Source organism: Arachis hypogaea, chromosome 3 (genome assembly GCF_003086295.3).
Source record: "Arachis hypogaea cultivar Tifrunner chromosome 3, arahy.Tifrunner.gnm2.J5K5, whole genome shotgun sequence".
In the NCBI taxonomy this organism is placed as follows: domain Eukaryota; kingdom Viridiplantae; phylum Streptophyta; class Magnoliopsida; order Fabales; family Fabaceae; genus Arachis; species Arachis hypogaea.
In genome coordinates, this window is record NC_092038.1 from 42699765 (window position 1) to 42722774 (window position 23010).

Genomic DNA, 23010 nt, shown 5'->3' on the forward strand with positions numbered 1-23010 from the left:
ATTTTGTATGAAACCATTCCTAGTTATTTGTAATTAGTTTTTTTGTTCTGGTACTTTTGTTCTTCTTCTCAATAAATAAACGACGTTTAAGAAAGACATTATAGCATCATTTCATCCATATAATGGACTCCACCTACTTGACCTGGTGGTGGTTTCATTTGTTTTTACCTAAATACCATGATGATCTCAATGTCATGAACTGGATTTTCAATTCTGAAGGGATGTTAAATTGTCAATAGATGTCATGAAAATACTCCCAAAAGCTTAAACCAATAGTAGGAGGTACATGAATAGTTACATCTCTAACAATAGAACTGCTTCCCACCATTCAAAAAAGCATAATAAAATGTATAATACACCGCCTAGTTTATCCTGTCCATTTTAGTTTGGCCACTCATCCACCACAGCTTAAAAACAAAAAACTTTTAAGTAGCAACAATGATCATTTGAACTGCCTTGTATATGGCAGCTATATTTAAGGTTAAAGTCCTTGAATACATAATGCTCTGTCATTGTACTCTTTTTCTTTCTCATTAATGCACTTATCTTCCTATGAAGAAAACTATTTCTCTTACTCTGTTGGAAAGAAACATTGAATAAATTGAAACTTGGCATAGATAGTAACTAGTTGTATCGAAAGTAAGCACTCATAGGAAATTATCACTCTCATTTATTGTAATTATCACTCTCATTCCTCACAGTTATCACTCTTTTGAACTATTATGAGCTTGGTGTTCTTCTCTGATGTTACAACCATTTGTAGGCATTCTCTGGTCTTGATGAACGCATCTCGAGGGAAGCAAGGATTTTGGGTAACACAGCACTTGATGCAGCTCTCAATGCACAATTTTTGGTACAGATTGGTGTTTTCACTGCAGTGCCAATGATAATGGGGTTTATACTTGAATTAGGATTGCTGAAGGTTTGGCCCTACAATTGTTTATCTTTCTTTTACAGCATATCAACCTAAAATAATTTGTTGGTGTTTAACCAAAATGTTATATGCCATGGAAATGATTGCAGGCTATTTTTAGTTTCATCACAATGCAACTTCAGCTATGTTCTGTGTTCTTTACATTCTCATTAGGAACTAGAACTCATTATTTTGGGCGTACAATTCTCCATGGGGGTGCAAAAGTAAGTTGCTGTATTTTTTTATTTGTTTGTTTTTCCTCCCTCTCTATGTGAAGTCAGAACATGTATAGTTATTCAGTGTAACTCAGACGTGATTGAATTTGACCTTTTATTGTAGTATCGGGCAACTGGCAGAGGGTTTGTTGTCCGTCACATAAAGTTTGCTGAAAATTACAGACTATATTCTAGGAGCCACTTCGTCAAAGCGTGAGTACTCTTTATTATTATTGTTGTCGTTGTTGTTGGAAATTCATTGCAATGTTTTATTTATTTATTTTCCCTGTGATGCAACAGGCTGGAAATAGCACTACTACTTATAGTTTACATCGCATATGGGTATGCGCAGGGAGGTGCTGTTACATATATTTTGATAACTCTAAGCAGTTGGTTCCTTGTCATATCCTGGCTTTTTGCTCCTTATATTTTCAACCCATCTGGCTTTGAGTGGCAAAAGTAAGTTTCCTGCTGTTAAATTTACTGCTTTCAGTTTCGATTTGTATACTTGATATTACATGTCATTTCTTGTCCTTTAAACATACAGAAGTTAATATTGGACAACCAGTTTTCATATTTATTTTTGAAGGGCTAAACTGACTACACTTGTATCTTTGGAGGACTAAAATGGCTATTTACTCTTTCCTTGCTTCTAATTTGGATGATGTTTGGTTTCAAGATAGCTAATTTTTAAATATGATGATATCGTTACATGAATTATATGAGCTATTCTGTACCTTTCTAACTTAGTAACTTATGTAGGACTGTGGAAGATTTTGATGATTGGACAAGTTGGCTTCTTTACAGAGGAGGAGTAGGAGTGAAGGGAGATAACAGTTGGGAGTCTTGGTGGGATGAAGAGCAGGTTGGTATTAATAGTTACTTGATTGTTCTTTTATCCCAAAATAATAGTCACTCTGTTTTTATGATTTATGGTTTAAAATAGGGTTGATTCTGTCTTGCTCTATTAATTTATAATGGAATTTCTCTTCAAAAAATAAAAATAAAAATAAAAAATAAAAAACAAAAGAAAAGAAAAGACATGGCCACGTTCAACAACAACAACAACAAAGCCTTGTCCCACTAAGTGGGGTCGGCTACATGAATCAAACGATGCTATTGTGCTCTGTCATGTATCATGTCTACAGAGAGACCGTTTACATGTAGATCTCGTTTGACCACCTCATGGATGGTCTTCTTAGGTCTTCCTCTGCCTTTCGCCCTTTGTCCATCTTCCATCTCATCCACCTTCCTGACTGGATGTTCTATCGGTCTTCTTCTCACATGTCCAAACCACCTAAGACGCGATTCAACCATCTTTTCCACAATTGGTGCTACTCCAACTCTCCCCCTTATATCTTCATTCCTTATTTTATCCAATCGCGTATGACCACTCATCCATCTCAACATCTTCAGCTCTGCCACACTCAGCTTATGTTCATGCTCCCCTTTAGCCGTCCAACACTCTGTACCATACAGCATAGCCGGTCTTATAGCGGTGCGATAAAATTTACCTTTAAGTTTTAAAGGCACTTTTTTGTCGCATATAAAACCAGATGCATTCCGCCATTTTGACCAACCTGCTTGGATCCTATGATTTACATCATGTTCAATCTCTCCATTATCCTGTATGATGCACCCAAGATACTTAAAATTTTTAACTTTTCGTAGGATGTTCTCTCCAATTTTCACCTCTATATTGGAGTTTTCCCTTCTCAGACTGAACTTACATTCCATATATTTCGTCTTACTACGGCTTATGCGCAGGCCATACACTTCTAGAGCTTCTCTCCATAACTCCAACTTCTTATTTAGGTCTTCCCTTGACTCTCCCATAAGGACGATATCATCGGCAAAAAGCATGCACCATGGCACAGGCTCTTGGATGTGCTCTGTGAGTACTTCCAAGACTAATGTGAAAAGGTATGGACTTAAGGATGATCCCTGGTGTAATCCTATATCAATAGGGAATTCCTCTGTCACACCACCTTGAGTCTTCACACTAGTTGTGGCCCCATCATACATGTCTTTAATTGTCCGAATATATGTGATCCTTACTCTCCTCTTTTCTAAAACCTTCCATAAGACTTCCCTTGGTACCCTATCATACGCTTTTTCCAAATCAATAAACACCATTTGTAGATCCCTTTTATTACTACGATACCTCTCCATCATTCTTCTTAATTGGTATATCGCTTCAGTGGTAGATCTGCCTGGCATAAATCCAAATTGGTTCTCTGTTACTTGTGTCTCTTTTCCCAACCTACGTTCTATCACCCTTTCCCATAACTTCATAGTATGACTCATAAGCTTAATCCCTCTATAGTTTTCGCAACTTTGTATATCCCCCTTATTCTTGTAGATAGGTACCAAGGTGCTCTTTCTTCACTCATCAGGCATCTTCTTTGACCTTAAAATCTCATTAAAAAGCTTGGTTAACCAGTTGATGCCTTTTCTTCCAAGACCCTTCCAAACCTCAATCGGGATATTATCAGGTCCTACTGTCCTGCCATTTTTCATCTGCTTTAGAGCCTCTTTTACCTCGAAGTCTCGAATCCTTCGATAGTAGTCAAAGTTTTGATCTTCTTCCCTTGTGCATAATCGACCAAGGTTCGGAAGAGTCTTCTGTCCCTCATTAAATAACTCGTAGAAGTAGCTCTTCCACCTTTCATTAATCTTCTCCTTTTGAGCCAACACCTCTCCATCCTTATCCTTTATGCACTTAACCTGATCCAAATCTCTCGTTCTTCTTTCCCGGCTCTTTGCGATACTATATATACCTTTTTCTCCTTCTTTCGTGCCCAAAGACTGGTAGAGACCCTCATATGCTCTTGTTCTTGCTTTACTTACAGCCACTTTTGTCTCTTTCTTAGCCGCCTTATATTTTTCACAATTATCTGCATTGCGGCATAAAGACCACTCTTTAAAGCATTCCCTTTTTATCTTTATCTTTTCTTGTATACTCGCATTCCACCACCAGGACTCCTTGTCTCTTGGTCCTATTCCTTTAGATTCACTAAAACTTTCTTTTGCTGTTCTTCTAATAACTTCTGGCATCTCCCTCCACATCTCTTCCGCGCTTCTATTCTCATCCCACTTTGCCTCTTCTCCTACCCGTCTTAGGAAGCTTCCTTGTTCCTCATCTTTCATCCGCCACCACCTTGTCCTTGGGTTCTTCGTATGATGTCTTTTCCTCAACTTTTGTTCAACGCGAAAATCCATGACGAGCACCCTATGTTGTGTTGTCAAACTCTCTCCCGGGATAATTTTACAGTTAATGCAAAATTTCCGGTCGACTCTCCTCCACAAGAGTCGATTTGAGAGTTTGTCATGCCACTCTTATAGGTTATAAGATGTTCGTCTCTTTTTTTAAAACATGTATTTGCGATGAGAAGATCAAAAGTTGAGGAGAAGTCCAAAATAGTTTTACCCTCGGCATTGATCACCCCGAAACCATGGCCTCCGTGAATACTCCCATATCCAATCACTTCTCTCCCAACATGGCCATTTAAATCTCCTCCTAAGAAAATCTTATCTCCCAAAGGTATGCCTTGAACCAAACTCTCTAGATCCTCCCAAAACCTTATCTTGTGTTGTTCGTCCGAACCCACTTGCGGTGCATAGGCGCTAATCACATGGAAAGCACCTCCCTCCACCACAAGTTTGATAGAGATGATCCGATCTCCCACCCTCTTGACATCCACGACGTCCTTCTTCTACTGCTTATCCACAATTATTCCAACTCCATTCCTATTCTTCACCTTTCCTGTATACCAAAGTTTGAAACCAGAAGAATCCAACTCCCTAGCCTTTGCACCAACCCATTTCGTTTCTTGTAGGCACATAATGTTAATCTTCCTCCTTGTCATGGTGTCCACCACCCCCATGGACTTCCTGTTAGAGTGCCTATGTTTCATGTCCCAAATCTCAACCTTCTGTCGCTTCGACCTTTACCTTTTCCTTTGTGAACTAGTTTATTTACCCTCGTCCGTTCACGAAAACGCGAGAACCCTTGCTCATTTAACACTACATCCGGGCACCGATGCAGCGGCTCTTGCTTTGACACCGTACTCGAGCCATACGGCGCGTTGCTTCCGGGCAACGACCTAACTTTAGCGCAATAATGTCTTTGATTCATGTCATGGGGGGTTCGGCTATATTTTTGTTGGTTGCCGAAGACCTAACACAACCCTCCTTTATCCGGGTTTGGGACCGGCTATGTACCGCAAGGATAGGATTGTGGTAATGGGGGAAAATTAGTATCCGCCTTATTACACAGAATCTCTCAACCCCATGTTACACATGTTAGGGAGGTTTTCTCTAACGAAACAAGGGATCAAACACAAAAGGAAGTCCCTGTATTTCAAATATGATCCAAGCTACCTCCATAAAGATTTTCCCATCTGTTCCAACTAAGCTTCTGAATAGATGGGTATATTATTTGATTAGGTAGCATGTAAGTGGAACAAGCACGTGAAAGCCCATGGCATTAAAAAGTTAGGTTGAATGATTTAAATCTTCTGAAGTCTCTTCTTCGGAGCCATGTCATTCGATTCTGCTGCATAGAGCAAGTATTGATGGAGGGTGCCATGTGAGGACCTTGTGAAGTTTATTCAGTTTTACTAATTGTAATCAGACAATTGAATTATAAATGTTACAGAATTGTAGTCTTCTCTCAGGATTTGAGTAAGACTGTGGACATTGCATGAAATAGTAGTCGTTGAGCTGATGCCTTTTCTGTTGGTTTTTAATGAGTTGCTCTTGCTGTAGATGCATATCCAAACGATGAGAGGTCGGATCTTGGAGACAATTTTGAGTTTGAGGTTCTTCGTGTTTCAATATGGAGTTGTATATAAGCTACATCTTACTGGAAAAGATACATCACTTGCAGTAAGATCTTTTTCCTTACTCTGAATTTAACTTTTCATGTGGCATATAGCCTATACCATCGTTAGTCCCGACAATTATCAAATAGAAAATCACTTTAGTGTTCCTATAAAATTTACATAAAGAGTATTTTTACCTGTATCTTTTGAATCTGAAGCAAATACGAGTCTTATTTCTTGGTTCTGATAATTTGCTATTTTGTAGGTATATGGATTCTCATGGGTTGTCTTGGTCGTAGTTGTCTTGATATTTAAGGTTTGAACTAATTTTTTAGTTGTATTGGTTATATTTGCCCTTGAACCTTTCTGGCCTACCCCTCTTCCTAGGATTCTGATACCTCCTTGCTTTGCAGATCTTTACCTACAGCCCGAAGAAATCTGCAGATTTTCAGCTGGTAATGCGTTTTTCTCAGGGAGTTGCAGCTATTGGCCTTGTTGCAGCCGTGTGTCTTGTTGTTGCCTTTACAAATCTGACAATACCTGACCTTTTCGCAAGCATCCTGGCATTTATCCCGACTGGATGGGCAATGCTATCTGTAAGTTCGGATTTATTTATGTATGAATATTCACATGCCAACTTGGATAGTAACTGATTCTTTATCTCGAATTATACACAGCATTTAAATTGAGGAGGGTGGGGACAAAAACATAATGATTTAATCTCCAATTATACATAACAATAACTACTCTACATTTTATCTTTGCACTTAATGCATGCACAAGGGATCAGTTTGCCTATTGTTTTCTCCATCCATTTAGTTTTTAATGTACCATTTTTTTCACTGATAATTATTGATGGAAGGAGTATATTTACAATTGTTAGTGCCTGTTGATATTTGTGCTTTAAAGCTTATTCCCTCTGCTGCAACATTTATAAGATTTTCCATTCTGCTCTTTGCAGTTGGCAATTACTTGGAGGAGGATAGTTTGGAGTCTAGGATTGTGGGATTCTGTGCGCGAGTTTGCAAGAATGTATGATGCTGGAATGGGAATGATCATCTTTGTGCCAATTGCGCTTCTATCATGGTTCCCATTCATTTCGACATTCCAGTCTCGCCTTCTCTTCAATCAAGCCTTCAGTCGTGGTCTCGAAATCTCACTTATCCTTGCTGGAAACAAAGCTAATGTTGAGGCTTAACTCTCTCTACTCATCTTTTATTGCTTGTGAACCTCTGCGGAGGATTTTATAGTTCACATGTATATTATTTTGCAGTGCAGTGTGGACTTGGTTCCACATTTAGTGTGAGAATGTATGATCATTCTTGGTGGGTTTCTCTTTGTATTATTAGTTATTTTAGTTTTGCATAGTCTGCAGTTCAGTTCCCACCAATATTAGTCTGTAAGTACGAAATTAAATATAATCTCCCATAGTTTAACCACTCTTTACGTTGTTGCCACTTGCCATGCTGATGTTTATGCTTTCCAGTTTCTTGCTTAGGGACGAGAAACTGAAAAATTGTCTAGCTTAAGTGCTTAACAAGATTTGTAGGAATTCTAAGAAAGTGAAAAGAAAAAGTAAAAATGAGTCGTTTGTAAAAAAGAAAAAATGCGTTGGAAGATAAAAGACCTTGGCAAGGCACAATCTTGGATGAACAAGCCAACATCGAAATAATAAAAAAAGGCCACATTTCAAACACACCAGATTGTCAGAACAAAGATAATTTACTGACACTGTTAGTTACTGTCAACAAAGGATTCTATTTGACATATATATAGCTATCATCAGCAAAGCTTGTGGCTGATGCAAGCATAACCGGTGAGTTCAATAAATATTCAAGGAAAATTACAAAATATGCATATACTCGAAGCAAAAAGATCTTTGACAAATGAAGTCCTAAACAGGCTGACGAATTGCCTCATCATTGGCATCTCCATTTCCCTCCATCGTAGTCATCTCATTAGGCGTGTCTGTATAAGAAGTTTGCTGATCAAGTCCAGGACTACTTGGGGGAGATGGGTTTATTACCGGGTGGTCAAACTTACAAGCTGGTCCAAATTTGCAAATCCCGTAGCGGCTGTAATGGGAGCATACATTCTGATCCTGAAATTTTCATAATTAGCATAATTATGGATGATAAGGTAAACTAGTAATTCAGCATATTTTACATGTATATTTTCGTCTACCAGCAGAAGTAACAAATATTTCACGTGCACATGCATATTTTACCTTTAGCATTTATCAGCATGAAGTGCTTGTTATTATAGTGGTTATGTTTGTATGTTGTAATCAACACGTTCCTTGTTCAAAATCAACACACTATACTTGCCACTATGACCTATAAAATCACTTTTGCTGTTTGTACTCTTTTAATCTTTGCCTTTTACCAAATTTATTTATTTTTCTTCAACCATGTAAAAGATTATTTTAACTATTTTTCTTGTATAACATTCACTATTTTCATGTAACCTTTCTTATTTCAATAAAAATCCTTATTTTTTAAATAAATTTAAGGGGAACGTTTTATTGTAAGCTTACAGGTCTCAGAGGCAGGCCCTTGTCACTGAGGTTGCACGGAGGTATTCTTGCAACCCGATTCTTTGGATGATGGAATTTACAATTGGATTTGAACTTGCAATCTCCAGTTTTTAAGAAGTAGCTGCATTCGGGTTCACCAGGCCTTTCTGGAAACTCTTCAATTGGCGTCTGCTTTGGTTGGTGCATGTACATGGGTGTTTCGATTGTTGGGTTGTTCATGACATATGCCGATGGTGGGTGCATACTCCTCTCGGATAAATAGACAGGTGCCTTTACAAACCATAATCTGGTCAAATTTCTTGGAAACATAATACTATATATAATATTACTGCCTTTTCTTTATTAAATATGAAACCGGACTAAATATGTTGCAACATAAATGATATTAAAACAGAGAACATTAAAATTAAAAAGCAGAAATTTGGCAAACTCGTGTAATAGTAATAATGCAGTAGATTGGCTCTTGCCGAAGGTTGTTAGCTTTGATCCCAAATATAAGCAATTTACCTGGTATCCGTTCCATTCAGGACTTCGGGGAGAAACCGCTTGACTAGGCGAAAGCATCATTGGCACAAAAGGAGCAGTATCATTTAATGTTTTTGAAGATGACCACGAGGGACCAGATGGTTGTGATGCGCCTTGTAGGGGTACATAATTACCATTACCAAATCCTGAAACAGAATCCCCAACTCTACCACCAGAAGTAGGATCAGGATGATTAAACTTGCAATTTGCTCCAAACTTACAGGAGCCTGTGCGCATGTAATAGGGACATTGTTTCTCTCCCTGTCATTGAGGTGTTTAAGAATAAAGAAACAAAGGAGAGTATAAATCCAAAAAAAAATAAATATCACTACAAGTGGACGAAACTAAATTATACCAATCGTATAGGCAAGCCAAGAAAGTTAAGCTCCAAAAGTGGCGCAGCTGAAGGCTTTCCTCTTGTGTGGTTAAATTTACAAGCTTTTCCAAACTTACATCCTCCCGACCTTAAATAATACTGCCATATATGCAAATAAAGCTATAAAGATAATAAATAATATCATACGCTTTAATGACTACATGCGATTTTATTCTATATAAAAAAAACTATGTTTCATTGTCATTAAAATAGAAGTTAACACAATAGAAAATGCAATGGTAAATCTGAAGTTCGCGCAACACCATAGTTTTGAAAGTAACCTTGCATTCTATCTGGCCCGATTTTTCAGCCGGTTCTTCTCTTTCTCCCCCAACCTTCTCTTTAACAGCCTTTAGTCAATGAAAAAAAATCAACACATAGATTATAAGTACCACAAAATGCAGTTTTTAATGTTATTAGTGTACAATAGATATAAGCTAATAATATAAAGTATAAGTCTTGAAGTTTGGACAATGTTACAAATTTACCACGTCCTTGAGCATAATGAGTCCATCAAAAACCAAAATTTTAAGCAATATTATATATAAAAAGTAACATTTTCAAGATGGACGCTAAAAAGCATATGACCAAGCAATCTCTTTGAAACTTCTAAAGTTTTAATATTTGGTATAAATCATGATAAGGGTACCAGTGCTTCAAGTCAAACATACTACATTATTCAGCTAAGCATAAATGCCCTTTATCTCAATCTACTCATTCCATTGATATAATATATAACGCTAAAAATACAAGGAAAAAAAAAATCTTGGGCAAATAGTAAATATTCAGAAGTGAGTTTCAACCCTAATTTTCAAACATGCAATCCAGACCACTGTGCTAGATTGATAATAGGAACAGAAGAATAATTAATACCTGGTTCTTCCTCCTACCAAGTGGGTGATTAAACTTGCAATTGAATCCAAATTTGCAAGTTCCAGTTTTAAGATAGAAAGCACAATCTTCAGCATCAGGCCTCAGTGGATATTGCTGCTGAACTCTACCACTGCTTCTATCTTTCTTCTTCTCCACTTCTTCATCACCTTCAACTTCAACTTCATCATCACCATTACCATCACCATCAACATCAAAATCTCCACTTACCTTATCAACCTCACTCTCTTTCACATTCTCATTCCAGCCATAACCCTCATCATCATCCCAACCATCATTATCATCACTCCCTTGTGCTTCACCTGTTTCCGGGGCACAACCACCTTCACCACCCAATTCCTCACCACCATATTCTCCACTACCAGCTACAAAGTTCGAATCTTTCTTCTCATTTTCAGCTACCCTTTCATCCTCATCCTTCAAATCCAACTTCTTGTGGAACTCTGCACCAAGTTCATCACGAGTTTCATCCTGCAACCCCAAATTTTGACTGAGATCTGGCTCTGATTGTTGAGGATCGTGATGATGATTGGGAAAAGGAGAAGAAGGTTCACTCTGAGAACCCAATTGTGGGTCTTTGGTGGTGGTTGTGGTGGAGGAACCAACTGATTCTGATTCAGAAGGTTCCATTTTTGTTCCTCAACATTTCAAGCAAAAACCCTAAAAATGGAGATTGTTTGAAAGATTATTGAAACAGGAACAAGACGGTGAGAGAAAACCTCCCAAAAGTAAAATAAAAATAAAGGTTGGATTTTTTTTTATTATTTTGGGAAAAATCAGAAGAAGACCAGAACAAGTGTGAACTCAAAAACGCAAAGGGGTGTTACTTTCCGCAGTGTACTTTTTGCATTGTGTTTTGTGAGGTGTATTTAAGTATGTACCTTTAAATGGAAGTACGTATTGTTATACGATCAGAGGTTGCTGTTAACCGTATACGCCTACCATTGGACACTTAGAACCAAAATGAGCTGATAATTATCCATGCCGTAATAAATTTTTCTTACTACAATTAAAAACATTATTAAATAGACTTAAATCATACTACAAATCTACAATTCCAAAGGAGTTGTTATTTGGACAACAAAAAAAGGAGTTATTATTTGTTAATTTGAATATTAATTTTCTTTTAATTTTGTGTCAATATCTCATTTAATTGTGTATTTAAATATTAATATTTTTCCACCAAATAAAACTTTGTTAGAAATAAATAAAATAATATTTATTAAACGTTTTTTTTAGTATATGAAAAATAATTTATTAGGTTTATTAAAGTATCCATTCTTTTTGTAAAGGTCCTATTAAAATATTTGTTCTTTAATCTTATGTGTCAACATATCATTCAATTATATATTTAAATATTAATTTTTTTCTCCAAATAAAATTTTATTAGAGAATGAATAAAATAATAGTTTAGCACTCCCTATTTTCCCTGCCGTCATTCTTAGTGGAATTGCATATTTTCTTCTGATTTCAAGTAATTTCCTTCACTTTAAGTGGTATTGAAAGATCTCCTCTTATGATTTGTCGGTCGCTTTTTTGGACAATTGTATTCTTTAATTTAATGAAATGAAAATAAAATAAGAATTCAAGTGTTATATAAGAAGAGTTTCATCAATGTTTTTTATTTTCGTATTCTTTTATAGGTGGTAAGTCATGGTTAAAATATTTTCGTCCATTTAATATTCTATTAGATGCAAGAATAAAATAAGATAATATAAAAACCGTTGAAATATGATATATGAATTAAAAGAAAAATACATTTTCTGGTTATAAAGACATGAAAATTTATTGTTTATTGACATTTTTGTTTACAAGTTGGAATACAAAAAAAAATAATAAAATCATAACGTCAATCATACTGTTATTCTGTGGGACAAAGGTCTTTAATGTAGTTTTGCATAAGTGGTTTTCATATGGTTAAAGGATGAGGTTTTCTTCCCAAGCAAAAGAGGAGTGCAAAGTGCAATAGTCAAATGCAAGTGACTAGTATTTTATACATCTCGATATTAAATGTATCCAAAAAAGTGAACGTGACTTGTTTCTTAAAATGGATTGAGTTTCATATAAAAAATATACGACAAAAAAAAAGGTGCAATTTTTTCAAAATTGCCAAAGAATCCAAACCTAAATATTCACAAGAGACTTAGCTACTTTCTACGATTAGAGGTATCAATAGGCAGATGTGGATGAATCAAATGACTTCATATATGGCTTCCACACATAGCCATACATACAGTCACAAACCATATGAAAATAGAAGAAATATTTCCAAGAAAATTCAGCTCAACAGTGAAAATAAAAAATAATAATAATAAATCTACTCTAAATTCAGGAATCATCTACAAAATGACACCCCTACCAAAATACACCTTAACCAGGGGAAGTGCCACTGGAACAAATTCTTAAGGATTGTACATAAATGTTGGAACAACATTTGCATGTGATAGAATTGGATGAATATCATGTTTCCAAATCTAAGCAATTGCTTCAATTAGAATAAACAAATGGGTTAAAAATACCCAAAAAGAAACAGAATTAATAGTTACTCTAAATGGCAATTGCAGGGATATCCTAAACTGTTAATAAAACCTAGTCCTAGAATGGTCAATTGAGCAATGGATTCATAAATTCATAAACCATGTTAAAGTAACAACAACATCTACTCCAATTGATATTAACGACTCTTCTTTGTTGAGTGCCCAGTCTTACGCTTATGGCGACTGAAATCAGACACAAATCTGAATGTTTGCCCACAGCCTGGCTCGGCACATACATACGGTCGCGCACCAGTGTGGACTCGAATATGTTCTGTACGAGCCCATGCCCACTTGAAAGTCATCTTGCAGCCCTTCCAAGGGCACTTCAATGGGCGGTCATCCTCGTGAACTCGTCGGTGCTGCACCAGATATTTGTGCGAGAAAAACTTCTTCCCGCAACCTTTTACAGGACATATATTTCTCTTGTGATGCATCAGCTCCTGTTTTGACCCAAAACTCATGGTGCAGCCATCAATGTCACACTGGAATTCATTTTCCTCATCCTTCACTTTAGCATTGCTAGCTGCCTTTGCAGATGTAGCATTCTTCACCCTTTTCTTTTTGGTTTGCTTTTCTTTTGATATTCCATCAGACTCCTCGACTTTTGGGGCTCTCTTCCTAAGGCGTGTGCTAGGTCCACCTTCTTCCCCCTCTTCCATTTTCAAACTAAACTCTCTGGATTTACCAGATTGCTTATTCCGAATCTGAGATGCCTTTAATTTCTTAAGTGTCTGAGCACCTCGTTTTACAGACCGGGATGTCTGATTTTTCATTTGGAGAGAGCGAGCTTGCTTCATCTGCTTGAGTGTCATTGGTTTTGATTGCTTACTTCTAAGAGTTCTCTGCTGCTTCTGCTGAGAATCATCTTCCACTTCATCGTCAGAATTTACATCATCATCATCACCATCATCATCATCAACGCATTTCGCTTGCTTTCGTTTAGGAGTTTTATGGGCCAGATGAGAATTACTGTTTTGCCTATTTCTAGGAATACTACTCCGCTGCTTCTGAAAATGATCCTCCATTTCATCATCAGACATTACATCATCTCTTTCAATTTGTTTGTTTCGCCTTCTCTTAGAAACACTAGTTTGCTGCTTCTGAACGTGATCCTCTAATTGGTCATCAGACATTTCGTCTTTAACCCCTCTTTCAATGCCTTTGTTTTGCCTTCGCCTAGAAACACTCTTTTGCTGCTTCTGAAAATGGTCCTCCAATTGGTCATCAGTCAATACACCTTTGTTTGTCTGCCTTTTAGGAAGACTTGTTTGCTGCTTCCGACTGTAATTCTCCAATTGCTCATCAGATGATACATCTTCCCCTGCTACATATTTGGCCAGCCTACCTTTAGGAGTCTTTCTATACTTGCGACAATGTCCTTCCAATTGACCATGTGATATAGCATCTTCTCTTGCAAGGTATTTCGCTTGCCTGCTTTTAGGATTCCTCTGTTGCTTGTTCTTCTTGTGTGGCTCCAATTGGTCATCAGACATCATTTCCTCTTTCTCAGCAATGCATCTGCCTTTTCTAATGTATCTGGCATGCTTGCTTTTAGAATTCTTCCTATGAAGCTGAAGAGAACCGTCATCCAATGAATCCTCAGAAACTGCATCTTCTATGTCTTCAACTTGCATGCTGCTATGTTCAAATCTCTGATGGCAATCAGAATCATAGACCATTGTATCATCTGAAACCACATCATTGTCAATAAATTTATCATCAAGTGAATCATCAGAAACTGCATCACTTCCTGTGCAATTTGTTTGGTCACTTAAAGGTTTTCTATGATATGGGGGAGAATAATCCCCTTCCAAATCCGCACCTTCACTCTCAATATCCCTGGCTTGCTTACTTCTAAGAGTCCTCCTCAGCTGTTGGTTAGGTTTGTCTTCAGTTGGATTATCCAAATCCACATCTCTCTCAGCAAAACTGCCTTTCCTGGCTCTTCCATTCTCAATAGTCATTTTCCGCTTCTTACCTGATTTTCTGGCACTAGTTTCGCTTTTAGGGATGCTTCCTGATCTCTCTATTTTCTCATCATGTAATCCCCACCCATGTAAGCTTTTCTCATCTTCAACATCTTCAGAATCTCTTTTGGCCAAAAGAGGATGTACCTGACTGGACATCCAAACTTTACCACACCATTTCCCAGCAACTATCTTTTTCTGCTTGTTAACCCTTCTCTGATAGACCTTTGGTTCTAATGGTGAACTTGCTGGAGAGCTTTGGCCAAATGCATAATATATGACAGAATTGTAAGGCATCTGCTTACTGTAAAGAGGAGAACGGCTAAGAGTTGAACTGTAGAAAAGATTGATTCCCAGCTTCACACACCAGTCCCCATTCCCAGGAATAGCTTCCTCACTATCCAGGGCTACCTGGATCCTCTCCTCATCCTCCTTGCTGGAATGCCTGTACTCAATCTTCTTCCACAGGTAATCAATCCCAAGATCTTCTGCTACAAGCTTAGCTTCAGCCTCTATCTTGGGGAAATCTGTGGAAATATATTATTAAAAAAGACCCACAAATGAGAGGATATCTAGTAACACTATTTATACAATATTAACACTGGTAATCCTATAAGAGATTCAGAAATTATAGCAACAAGGTAATACACACTAGCTATAATCAATCCACAAAAACTATGAAAATGTTTTCCAAAATCAGCAAGAAAAACCTGTTTGATATCCAAGTTTTAAAGAATATTGTTATGGCTTATCATAGATTTTATAACAAAAAATTAAAGCTTAAATGAGCTTTCACAAAGTTGAAAACATGAGAAACATAAACAGGAATATATGCTGAATAGTTTTGTTCAACTGACTTCTAGAAGAAAAAGAAAATAGAGCAAAATATATATACGCACGCACATACACACACATATACAAACGTGCGCGCGCGCGCACACACATACACAGATGCTAAAACCTTTAACTAGAAGTTAACTTCTTTGTTGGTTCCGATGATGACTTCCATATAGTGTGACAAGTTTCACTGACTGAGTAGTGAATGGACTTTGGACAACTATTTCATCATGAAAAAAGTAACTTCTCTCACCTTTTGATAACTTCCATCCCAAAAGTCTCACGTTTCATGACCAAAAGTTGAGATGTTTCTTGGGCAGTTTACTCTAAATTTACTAGGTGCTCACTTGAAAAGGGAAAAATAAGTGGGAAGAAAAACAAGTGGTAGAATATTTATGCAAGAACATGGGATGAGATAAAATGTAATGCAGCATAAACTGATTAGTTGATCAATCACCACACCTGGATGACATAGGAGCATTATGTGGGCTCCACCTATTGGGCGAAGTTGCTGCTCTGCTTCTACAGCATGCTCCAGACAGAAGACATGCATTCTAGATGAGTCTTGATCACCTTGTGGCATCACTGAGGCATTTTTATCATCATTTGGAACCATAGCCTTGCCCAACAATGTTTTTTCAGTATCATTGGTATACATTGCCCTCATATTTTTTAATGCAAACCCTGAAGAAGTATCACAATCCTGTTTTTCTAAAGAGTGGTCAAAAGATTGATGACTAAAATCATTTCTGCTATCAGGTCCAGTAAGGGGAATAGTACAGCCATCTTGAAAATTAGATGGTGATCCTCCTAATGTGGCATTAATCATAGGTGATTCATGACCATCAACTACAATATCTGAGTCACCATGCTCTTCCTCAGAGTCGGAAGAATTTCCATATGTTGAAGCCAACAATGCAAGAGCTGTATTGCTTTTTCCAAGGGACTCCTCATAATTACGCTCAGCAGTCTGTAGCTGATACTGGGCAGATTGAACAGGATCCTGATACAATCCTTGGGTCTTCTTTTCTGTCCACCCTGCATGTCACAATAAAATGGATAAGTTGTTTCACTCATCTAACCATTAATTTATATATGACAAACTTTACAGAGATGAAGCAAGAGATATCAAAGGCATTTGTAGACACCTAGGTTGTTCTTTGATAATTCATATGCATATCAGAAGGGTTTAGATAGGGATCTAATGCATGTTTCTATGCTCCTATTATCCCAACCCTATGATAATGACATATGCTATGATGCAATCAGTTACAAGTTCATGGCATCATTGGCAGTAGGAATAAAGCAAGATAGGCCCAATCCATACTAATGCAAAGCCAATTCATCCTACAGGGTCAACATTTGTGTTGTGCTCTACAGAAGGAATTTATCAGGTTAGGTTGGTCATACCAGCTGATCTCTTCCATATCAGGGCATGACAAGGGCACGAAAAATATCAAAAACAAAGATGCTTCATCATTATTGTATTTGAAGATTTAAAGAAACTTAAAAACTACTTTTGGTGCAATATGAAACACAATATGGAAGGCATGAAATAGAACCATAAAAACCTGCCTGCATACATACTTGGTTCAGGAAAAGCCGCTTCTTCATGGGCAATAAACTTTTTGCTAGACACTCCAGAACCAACTACCCAATCGTTAAAGAAACTACAATCAGCTGACATGAGATATCTAGCAGCAGATTCTCTAGGCTGTACAATAGCTACACAAGGAAAGCACAATATTCCGCATGTGACACATGAAAAAAGTCTCTTATCTGGCGAACCATCCCCTTCACCACTTTCTCTTTCATTGTCACCTTGAAGTTGCTTGGAACTTGAAGAGCAGATGTTGCCATTTACATCATATGAGGAAATCATGCTCCTTTCACACAATGAAGTAATCTTGTCTTTTATAGAAAGGGAACCTTCTTGCTTGATTCCTCTGTTCATGCTGAATGCCAGATCATCAGAAACAAAACCTTTTGAGGAATTCATTTCCTCGGAGTTGCATGCACCAAGGGAAAATCGAGAGTTCACTTTCCGTTGTTTGGATCCAGATCGTAATTTTGAGCAAAGAGAAATGTCAAATGAGCTACGAGGTAGAAGTATAATCTCAGATCCCTTGCTGAGTTCTTGAAGCAGATCATTGTTCTGTGACACATCCTGGACAAATAGTTCTTTAATTACAGTTTCCCCTTCACCCCTCTTCTTATCTTTAAGGCGAGAACTCCGTGGTTCAGCAGTGATACTCTCAGGAATTCTGTATGTAGAATACAAAAAATATTTACAGGAAGAATATATTATAGAGCTCATTTTGTCATAATCATTGTATATGTAGTGTGTGTGTGTGTGTGCGTGTGTGTGTGCGCGCGCGTGTGGGAGTGCAGACTTGAGTGCGTGAGGAGAGAACACATGTATGAGCAAATCATATTGGGGGAGTGACATTAAGTCCTCAACAAGGACCACCCTAAAAAGGCAAATTGTCACTATTAAAAATACACACATTCCGATGTCTAGAACCAGTGATTCACATATTTTTAAAATTAGATTGCATTCTGGAACACTGTTAATAAGTTACTGTTAACAATGGCATCAATCTACTCAAACAAAAAGAAAAGAAAATGTAGTTCTGGTAAGATATCAGCATCACCCTGTTACAGCCAAAAGTAAGAAGCCATAATAGCAGAAGACAAACCTAGAACACAAAGCTAAGGCTAGGTCATAAAGTAACTGGAAATGTGAAACCATAGGAGAATGATTTACTGAAGCCCTCCGAATAGCAGCATCTTTTGCAACTCTCAACCATTCAGGCGTTGCAATATTGGCTGCCTCTCCACAATTAAAACCTACACAGCATAGTGACATACATCAAAAGCATTAGAAAGATTCAACTGAAGAAAAAGCGGCAGCCCGGTGCATATCACCCTATGTTATGTAGGGTCAGAGAAAGGGCCACACGCAAAGGACGTAATATAGCCAACCTAATCTGATGCAAGCATCAGCGGCTGATTCTACGGTTTGAACTGTGACCTTTAGGTCATATGGAGACAACTCAACCGTGTGTGTGTGTGAGAGAGAGAGATAAGCTTGCCAAGAGTCTTACCATGACTAAACCCTGTGTGATAAGCTCTTGGAAAAGTCACAACAAACTCCCCAGCATTTTGAACCAACCTGGTAACGATTGAAAGGTAAGATGTCGATAGAGCACCATACCAGAAAAAAGTGGCTTCAAATTATTGCAATGACAATTACCAACATCCATTATTTTTAAAAAGTTATATAGAAAGGAAATATTATTAGATGAAAAGAAGGTAAAGGGTTAGGGTCCTTTGAGCCAAAAGAAAATGAGAAATATTCATCAAGCTGAACAAGTAAACCTTTAGAATTAACAACATTCATCGTACCGAACAAAAAAAATATTCCAAAAAGAATTAACAACAGAACAAAAAATCCCCAACATAACTGGATGCTGCGATGAATTCCGATAATTATTTGAAATTCGAAATTGTTTTGACTGATTGTTCAAGATTAATTGTTTTTAACTAGGGATACATTTCCAGCAAGACCAAATTTGAAATCTAAACTGAACTTCAACAGCTTTAAGTTGATTGAAATCAAGTGGAATATAAGGGGAATCTCAGTTCTAACAACCAACTGCTAATATAAGTATTATGTAATATACACATGAGAATTACACAGATGAGTAACCAAATAAGATTACCACAACCTATAGTATGGCATTAGCAAGGGTTAGTACCTGCAGCATGGAACACCTGCGTTTATCAATACTTCAGGTGACATCACTGTGTTTTTCTCGCCAAGAGTAGAAAAAGTAACTGTTGACGGAAAACAATTCACATGTAAGTTTTATAAGATGCTGATTGATATATAAACATTGAAAGTTAAGTGTCATCGTCTTATCATATGGAGATCAGTTCCTCTGTTATCCCAGATGAAACCAACCAATATGAAAATCGATCCACAACTGATTGAAATAATAACATTATACAACAAGGCCAAAATAAACAAAGAAGATAAATAAAATAAAAAATAAACACTTGGGAAAGAGAGATTAGAAATTACTCTATAATCCTCAATAAAGAGTTATTGGGAATCCACCATAGAACACCTCACAGAAAGCAGAGAAACAGAACCATAATGCCACCGAACACACTACTCACAGATAATAAAACTTTTGCTACCTTAAATAACGGACTAACCTAAGCCCAGGCTCATTTCACAAGTACGCAGTCCAAATTCAAACCAGAACAGAAACTCAGTCAACATTCAACACTCATCTTGCTCATGTTCACAAACATCACCACCAAAACACATCCCTAAAGACTTCCTATCCAAACTCAATGATGCTCTTCCACAAACCAGTTCACAGTAAAACCAAAACCTTTCCAATGATAAAACACAGTATAAACAATCAAACAGCACCATAACCAAAACCTAAAAATGTCCAGAAACAGAGGAGCTACCAAAGGATTTTGTTTGCTTCAAATTAACAAACTATCCTCTGGTCCAACAGAAAGCTAACTAACCCTAACTTCACTTCTGGACTTCTGGTCAAAACTATAACAATTCAACTTGATTTCGCTGAACATCTTGACCTAAATTGGAAGCTCGAAGCTCAAAGTGCATACTTGAAGCTACTTAGCTACAATTTGGGAATTGGGGATAGCAACAATGCAAATTGAAATCCAAAGTCCAAAAACACAAACACTCTGTTATCCCCTGCAAAAAGTGAAGAAAACTCACCAAGAGGATTAATCTCAGAGCCATATCCATGAACCCTAACAACATCTTCGAACGCAACGGCTGCATCTCTCGGCACGCCATACCAGGTCTTCCCAGAACCCATGTGAAGGTAATTCAAGCTATGGAGGTCATGGTCCTCAACATGCCAAGCGAACCAGCTGAACAACATAGCCAAATACACCATAGGAGAAGTAACACCAGGTATCTCCTCCTTCATGAACCTCAACAAAGAACCATTCGCCCTCGAAATCTCCCTCATATTCCACGCCGACTCCGCTAGCGCCGCCGCACACTCCTCCCTGCATTTCCGGCTGAACGCCGAGCCCGGCATGTCGTTCGCATACTCCACCGAGAACGGCTTGTCAACGGTCGCCTTCCAGAACAGCGTCTCCACCTCGAGAGGCCCTAGGCCACCGGAACCACCACCACCTCCTCCTCCCTTCCGGTGGCCTTGGTGGTGAAGATGATGCTTCTTGAGGTAGCTCTTCTCGAATGCTTTGGCCTTAGCCTCGAATTCCTGAAAAGTGTAGTTCTCACCGCTTTGCCACACGGGCCTCTGAACGGGCCTGGGCCGGCGGGGGCAGAACCCGATCTGCTGCTGGCGAGTGGTGAATGTAGGCTTTGAGTTAGGCTCGTCGGGCTTAGTCAGCGAGCGAGTGAAGTTGGCAATTGCAACCTTCCTCGGCGGCGGTGGAAACGGCGGTATGATCTTGCAGATTCCGTACTTGGAAGCTTCCTTCTCGATCTTGAAAATGTAGGCGATCGGATCTTGGAATTCCGTTAGTGTCGGCCTGTACTCCGGCGCTAACGGCATCGACTTCAGCCACTGGAAAACGTCGCCGTTTGCTTCCGCCATTCATCAAAGTAATAACAGATAAAACAAAGACCTTACTCGTACTCTTACTCTTATTTTTTTTCCTTTTAGGTTTTTTGTTTTGTTCTCAATGAATGGCCATTGAGAACGCGAAAAGAAGATAGAGAGAGAGAAGTGAGTTATTCTGTTCTCTTCAGATTCGCATGGTGGGTGGGTGAGTGAGCGAGTGAGTAAGTGAGTGAGTGCTTTATTGTTGTTGTGATTTTTTTACTCACTCTCTTTCTCTTTCTCTTTTCTGTTTTCTCTCTCTCTGTTTTTATGTGTTGTTTCCCCTTCCTCTGTTTTCAATGCCTACAGAGGAAAGAGAAGAGAACGGTGAAAAAATAATGAGAGAGAGAGAGAGATTGAAAAACAGGGGAAGTATGAAAGCATTAGCACACAGTAAAGCAGGGGAGAGAGTGGAACATGTGACTGATGTGAGTTGGGGTTTTATCTCTCGGTTTGGGTTTTGGGTTCGGGTTGGGTTTTTTGGTTATGCATTTCCGAAAATGCCACTCATTCTTCCTCTTATTTACAATAACTCTAGTCCTAGTATTGCTGACTTGCTGCATTTTCCTAAATTTGTTTAGGGTTCATGATTTGAGTCAATGTAGTTTCAGAAAGATTCAACTCTTTAAGCTATATAGTATGTACAAATTTATTCATAAGAGATTCTAAAAATGAGATTATTTTTGTTTTTTAAATTGGACGTAGATTAAAAAATGTGCTGTAAAATACTAAATTACTAAATATTTCTTAATAATTACTAAAGGCATACTTTTGTTTTTAATCTATATTTAAAAGTTAAAATTAAATGGTATAATTCTAATTATTTTAGTTGTGTGTTTAATTTGAGAATTTGTAAAATAAATCTATACAAATATTAATTTATTGATGAATTCACATATATTTTTTTAGAATAATATTATACATTTAAATTTTTTATTAATTAAATTAGTTATGACTAATATTATTCTAAATTTTATTATTTAATTTAATTAAATTTAGTTTATAAAAAATTTGAACGTATAACATTATTCATTCCGTTATTACTATTAGAGGAAGGGCTAGAAAAATATGTATGAATAATTAGTAGCAATTCGAAATTTAACACACTTGTGTAATTTGTGTGAGTCAGATTACTCAACTGTTTTTCTAATAATGGTGTTTAATGTTTCTTTGCTTTATTTTATTAGCAAAAGAAACTTATCTCTTTTTGGATTTAGTTAGATTTACTTTTTTTTCAAATAATATTTTCTCTAAATATCAAAATGAGACTCTCCTAGATTATAGCATGTCTTTACCTATTCTTATTAATTACTACTAAAATATTTAAATTCCGATAAAAATGTAAGATTATTACAAGTTTCTAATCAATTTTATTACTCCAGTCAACGACTTTTATGTAACAGCAAAGCATGGATGTGTGTCTTCACTTATTGTGCATACGTATAAGTGGGGTGGATAATAATAAATAAATAAATAAATAAAGAATATATATCAAATAAAAACTAAAAAATTTTGATATGGTAGTAGAATGAATGTTATATTTTAAGGTGGTAATTTTTTGTATTTTTTAAAATTATGGGGATACATAAATCAGATTCACTGATTTGTGTTAAAAAAATTTTAAAAATTTGGAGTACACAAATTAGATTCACCGATTTGTGTTGAAAAAATTAAAAAAATTTGGAGTACACAAATCGGACGGTCCGAATACAGAAATCGGACGGTTCGATTTCTGTACCTCTTAAAAATCAAACGGT

At 37.2% G+C, this 23010-nt stretch overlaps 3 protein-coding genes across 5 annotated transcripts in view; 1 reads left to right on the forward strand and 2 right to left on the reverse strand.

Moving 5' to 3' along the window:
• Positions 1-7393, forward strand: part of LOC112790395 (callose synthase 10) — a 37039-nt gene extending 29646 nt beyond the window's left edge. Inside the window, exons 43-51 of the mRNA XM_025832776.3 lie at positions 764-922; positions 1024-1137; positions 1253-1341; positions 1429-1587; positions 1891-1993; positions 5899-6018; positions 6220-6270; positions 6368-6550; positions 6916-7393. Coding sequence (XP_025688561.1) covers positions 764-922; positions 1024-1137; positions 1253-1341; positions 1429-1587; positions 1891-1993; positions 5899-6018; positions 6220-6270; positions 6368-6550; positions 6916-7152 — 1215 coding nt within the window. The 3' untranslated portion in view covers positions 7153-7393. The remainder of the gene's footprint in view (positions 1-763; positions 923-1023; positions 1138-1252; positions 1342-1428; positions 1588-1890; positions 1994-5898; positions 6019-6219; positions 6271-6367; positions 6551-6915) is intronic.
• Positions 7394-7657: 264 nt separating this feature from the next.
• On the reverse strand, positions 7658-11242 carry LOC112790396 (zinc finger CCCH domain-containing protein 43). Of its 2 annotated transcripts, none has more exons than XM_025832777.3 (6): positions 10265-11242; positions 9673-9741; positions 9371-9490; positions 8998-9276; positions 8491-8760; positions 7658-8055 (listed from the first exon to the last, which is right to left on the reverse strand). In XM_025832777.3, exons 1-6 carry the CDS (start codon positions 10910-10912, stop codon positions 7849-7851), a joined length of 1593 nt encoding a protein of 530 aa, XP_025688562.1. In that variant the 5' UTR covers positions 10913-11242; the 3' UTR covers positions 7658-7848. The 2 variants fall into 2 exon arrangements, with proteins under 2 accessions (XP_025688562.1, XP_025688563.1); XM_025832778.3 differs by having other exon boundaries at positions 7658-8049; positions 10265-11207.
• A 1330-nt stretch (positions 11243-12572) lies between these two features.
• Positions 12573-21670, reverse strand: LOC112790397 (lysine-specific demethylase REF6). Of its 2 annotated transcripts, none has more exons than XM_025832781.3 (7): positions 20392-21670; positions 19385-19463; positions 18731-18798; positions 18323-18473; positions 17211-17887; positions 16086-16661; positions 12573-15313 (listed from the first exon to the last, which is right to left on the reverse strand). In XM_025832781.3, the coding sequence occupies exons 1-7, from the start codon at positions 21245-21247 to the stop codon at positions 12957-12959; spliced, it is 4764 nt and encodes a 1587-aa protein (XP_025688566.1). In that variant the 5' UTR covers positions 21248-21670; the 3' UTR covers positions 12573-12956. The 2 variants fall into 2 exon arrangements, with proteins under 2 accessions (XP_025688566.1, XP_025688564.1); XM_025832779.3 differs by having other exon boundaries at positions 17199-17887.
• Positions 21671-23010: the final 1340 nt, after the last annotated feature.

Excerpts from the sequence above, each read along its gene's own strand:
- LOC112790396 (XM_025832777.3), bottom strand. The coding sequence starts at position 10,912 with ATGGAACCTTCTGAATCAGAATCAGTTGGTTCCTCCACCACAACCACC. Across the intron at positions 9,742-10,264 it reads TTGGTAGGAGGAAGAACCAG|GCTGTTAAAGAGAAGGTTGG; the intron begins GTATTAATTATT and ends CATTGACTAAAG. Across the intron at positions 8,056-8,490 it reads AGGGCCTGCCTCTGAGACCT|GATCAGAATGTATGCTCCCA; the intron begins GTAAGCTTACAA and ends TGAAAATTTCAG.
- LOC112790397 (XM_025832779.3), bottom strand. The coding sequence starts at position 21,247 with ATGGCGGAAGCAAACGGCGACGTTTTCCAGTGGCTGAAGTCGATGCCG. Across the intron at positions 19,464-20,391 it reads CTCTGAGATTAATCCTCTTG|TTACTTTTTCTACTCTTGGC; the intron begins GTGAGTTTTCTT and ends TTCCGTCAACAG. Across the intron at positions 16,662-17,198 it reads TGAACCAAGTATGTATGCAG|GGTGGACAGAAAAGAAGACC; the intron begins GCAGGTTTTTAT and ends TGTGACATGCAG.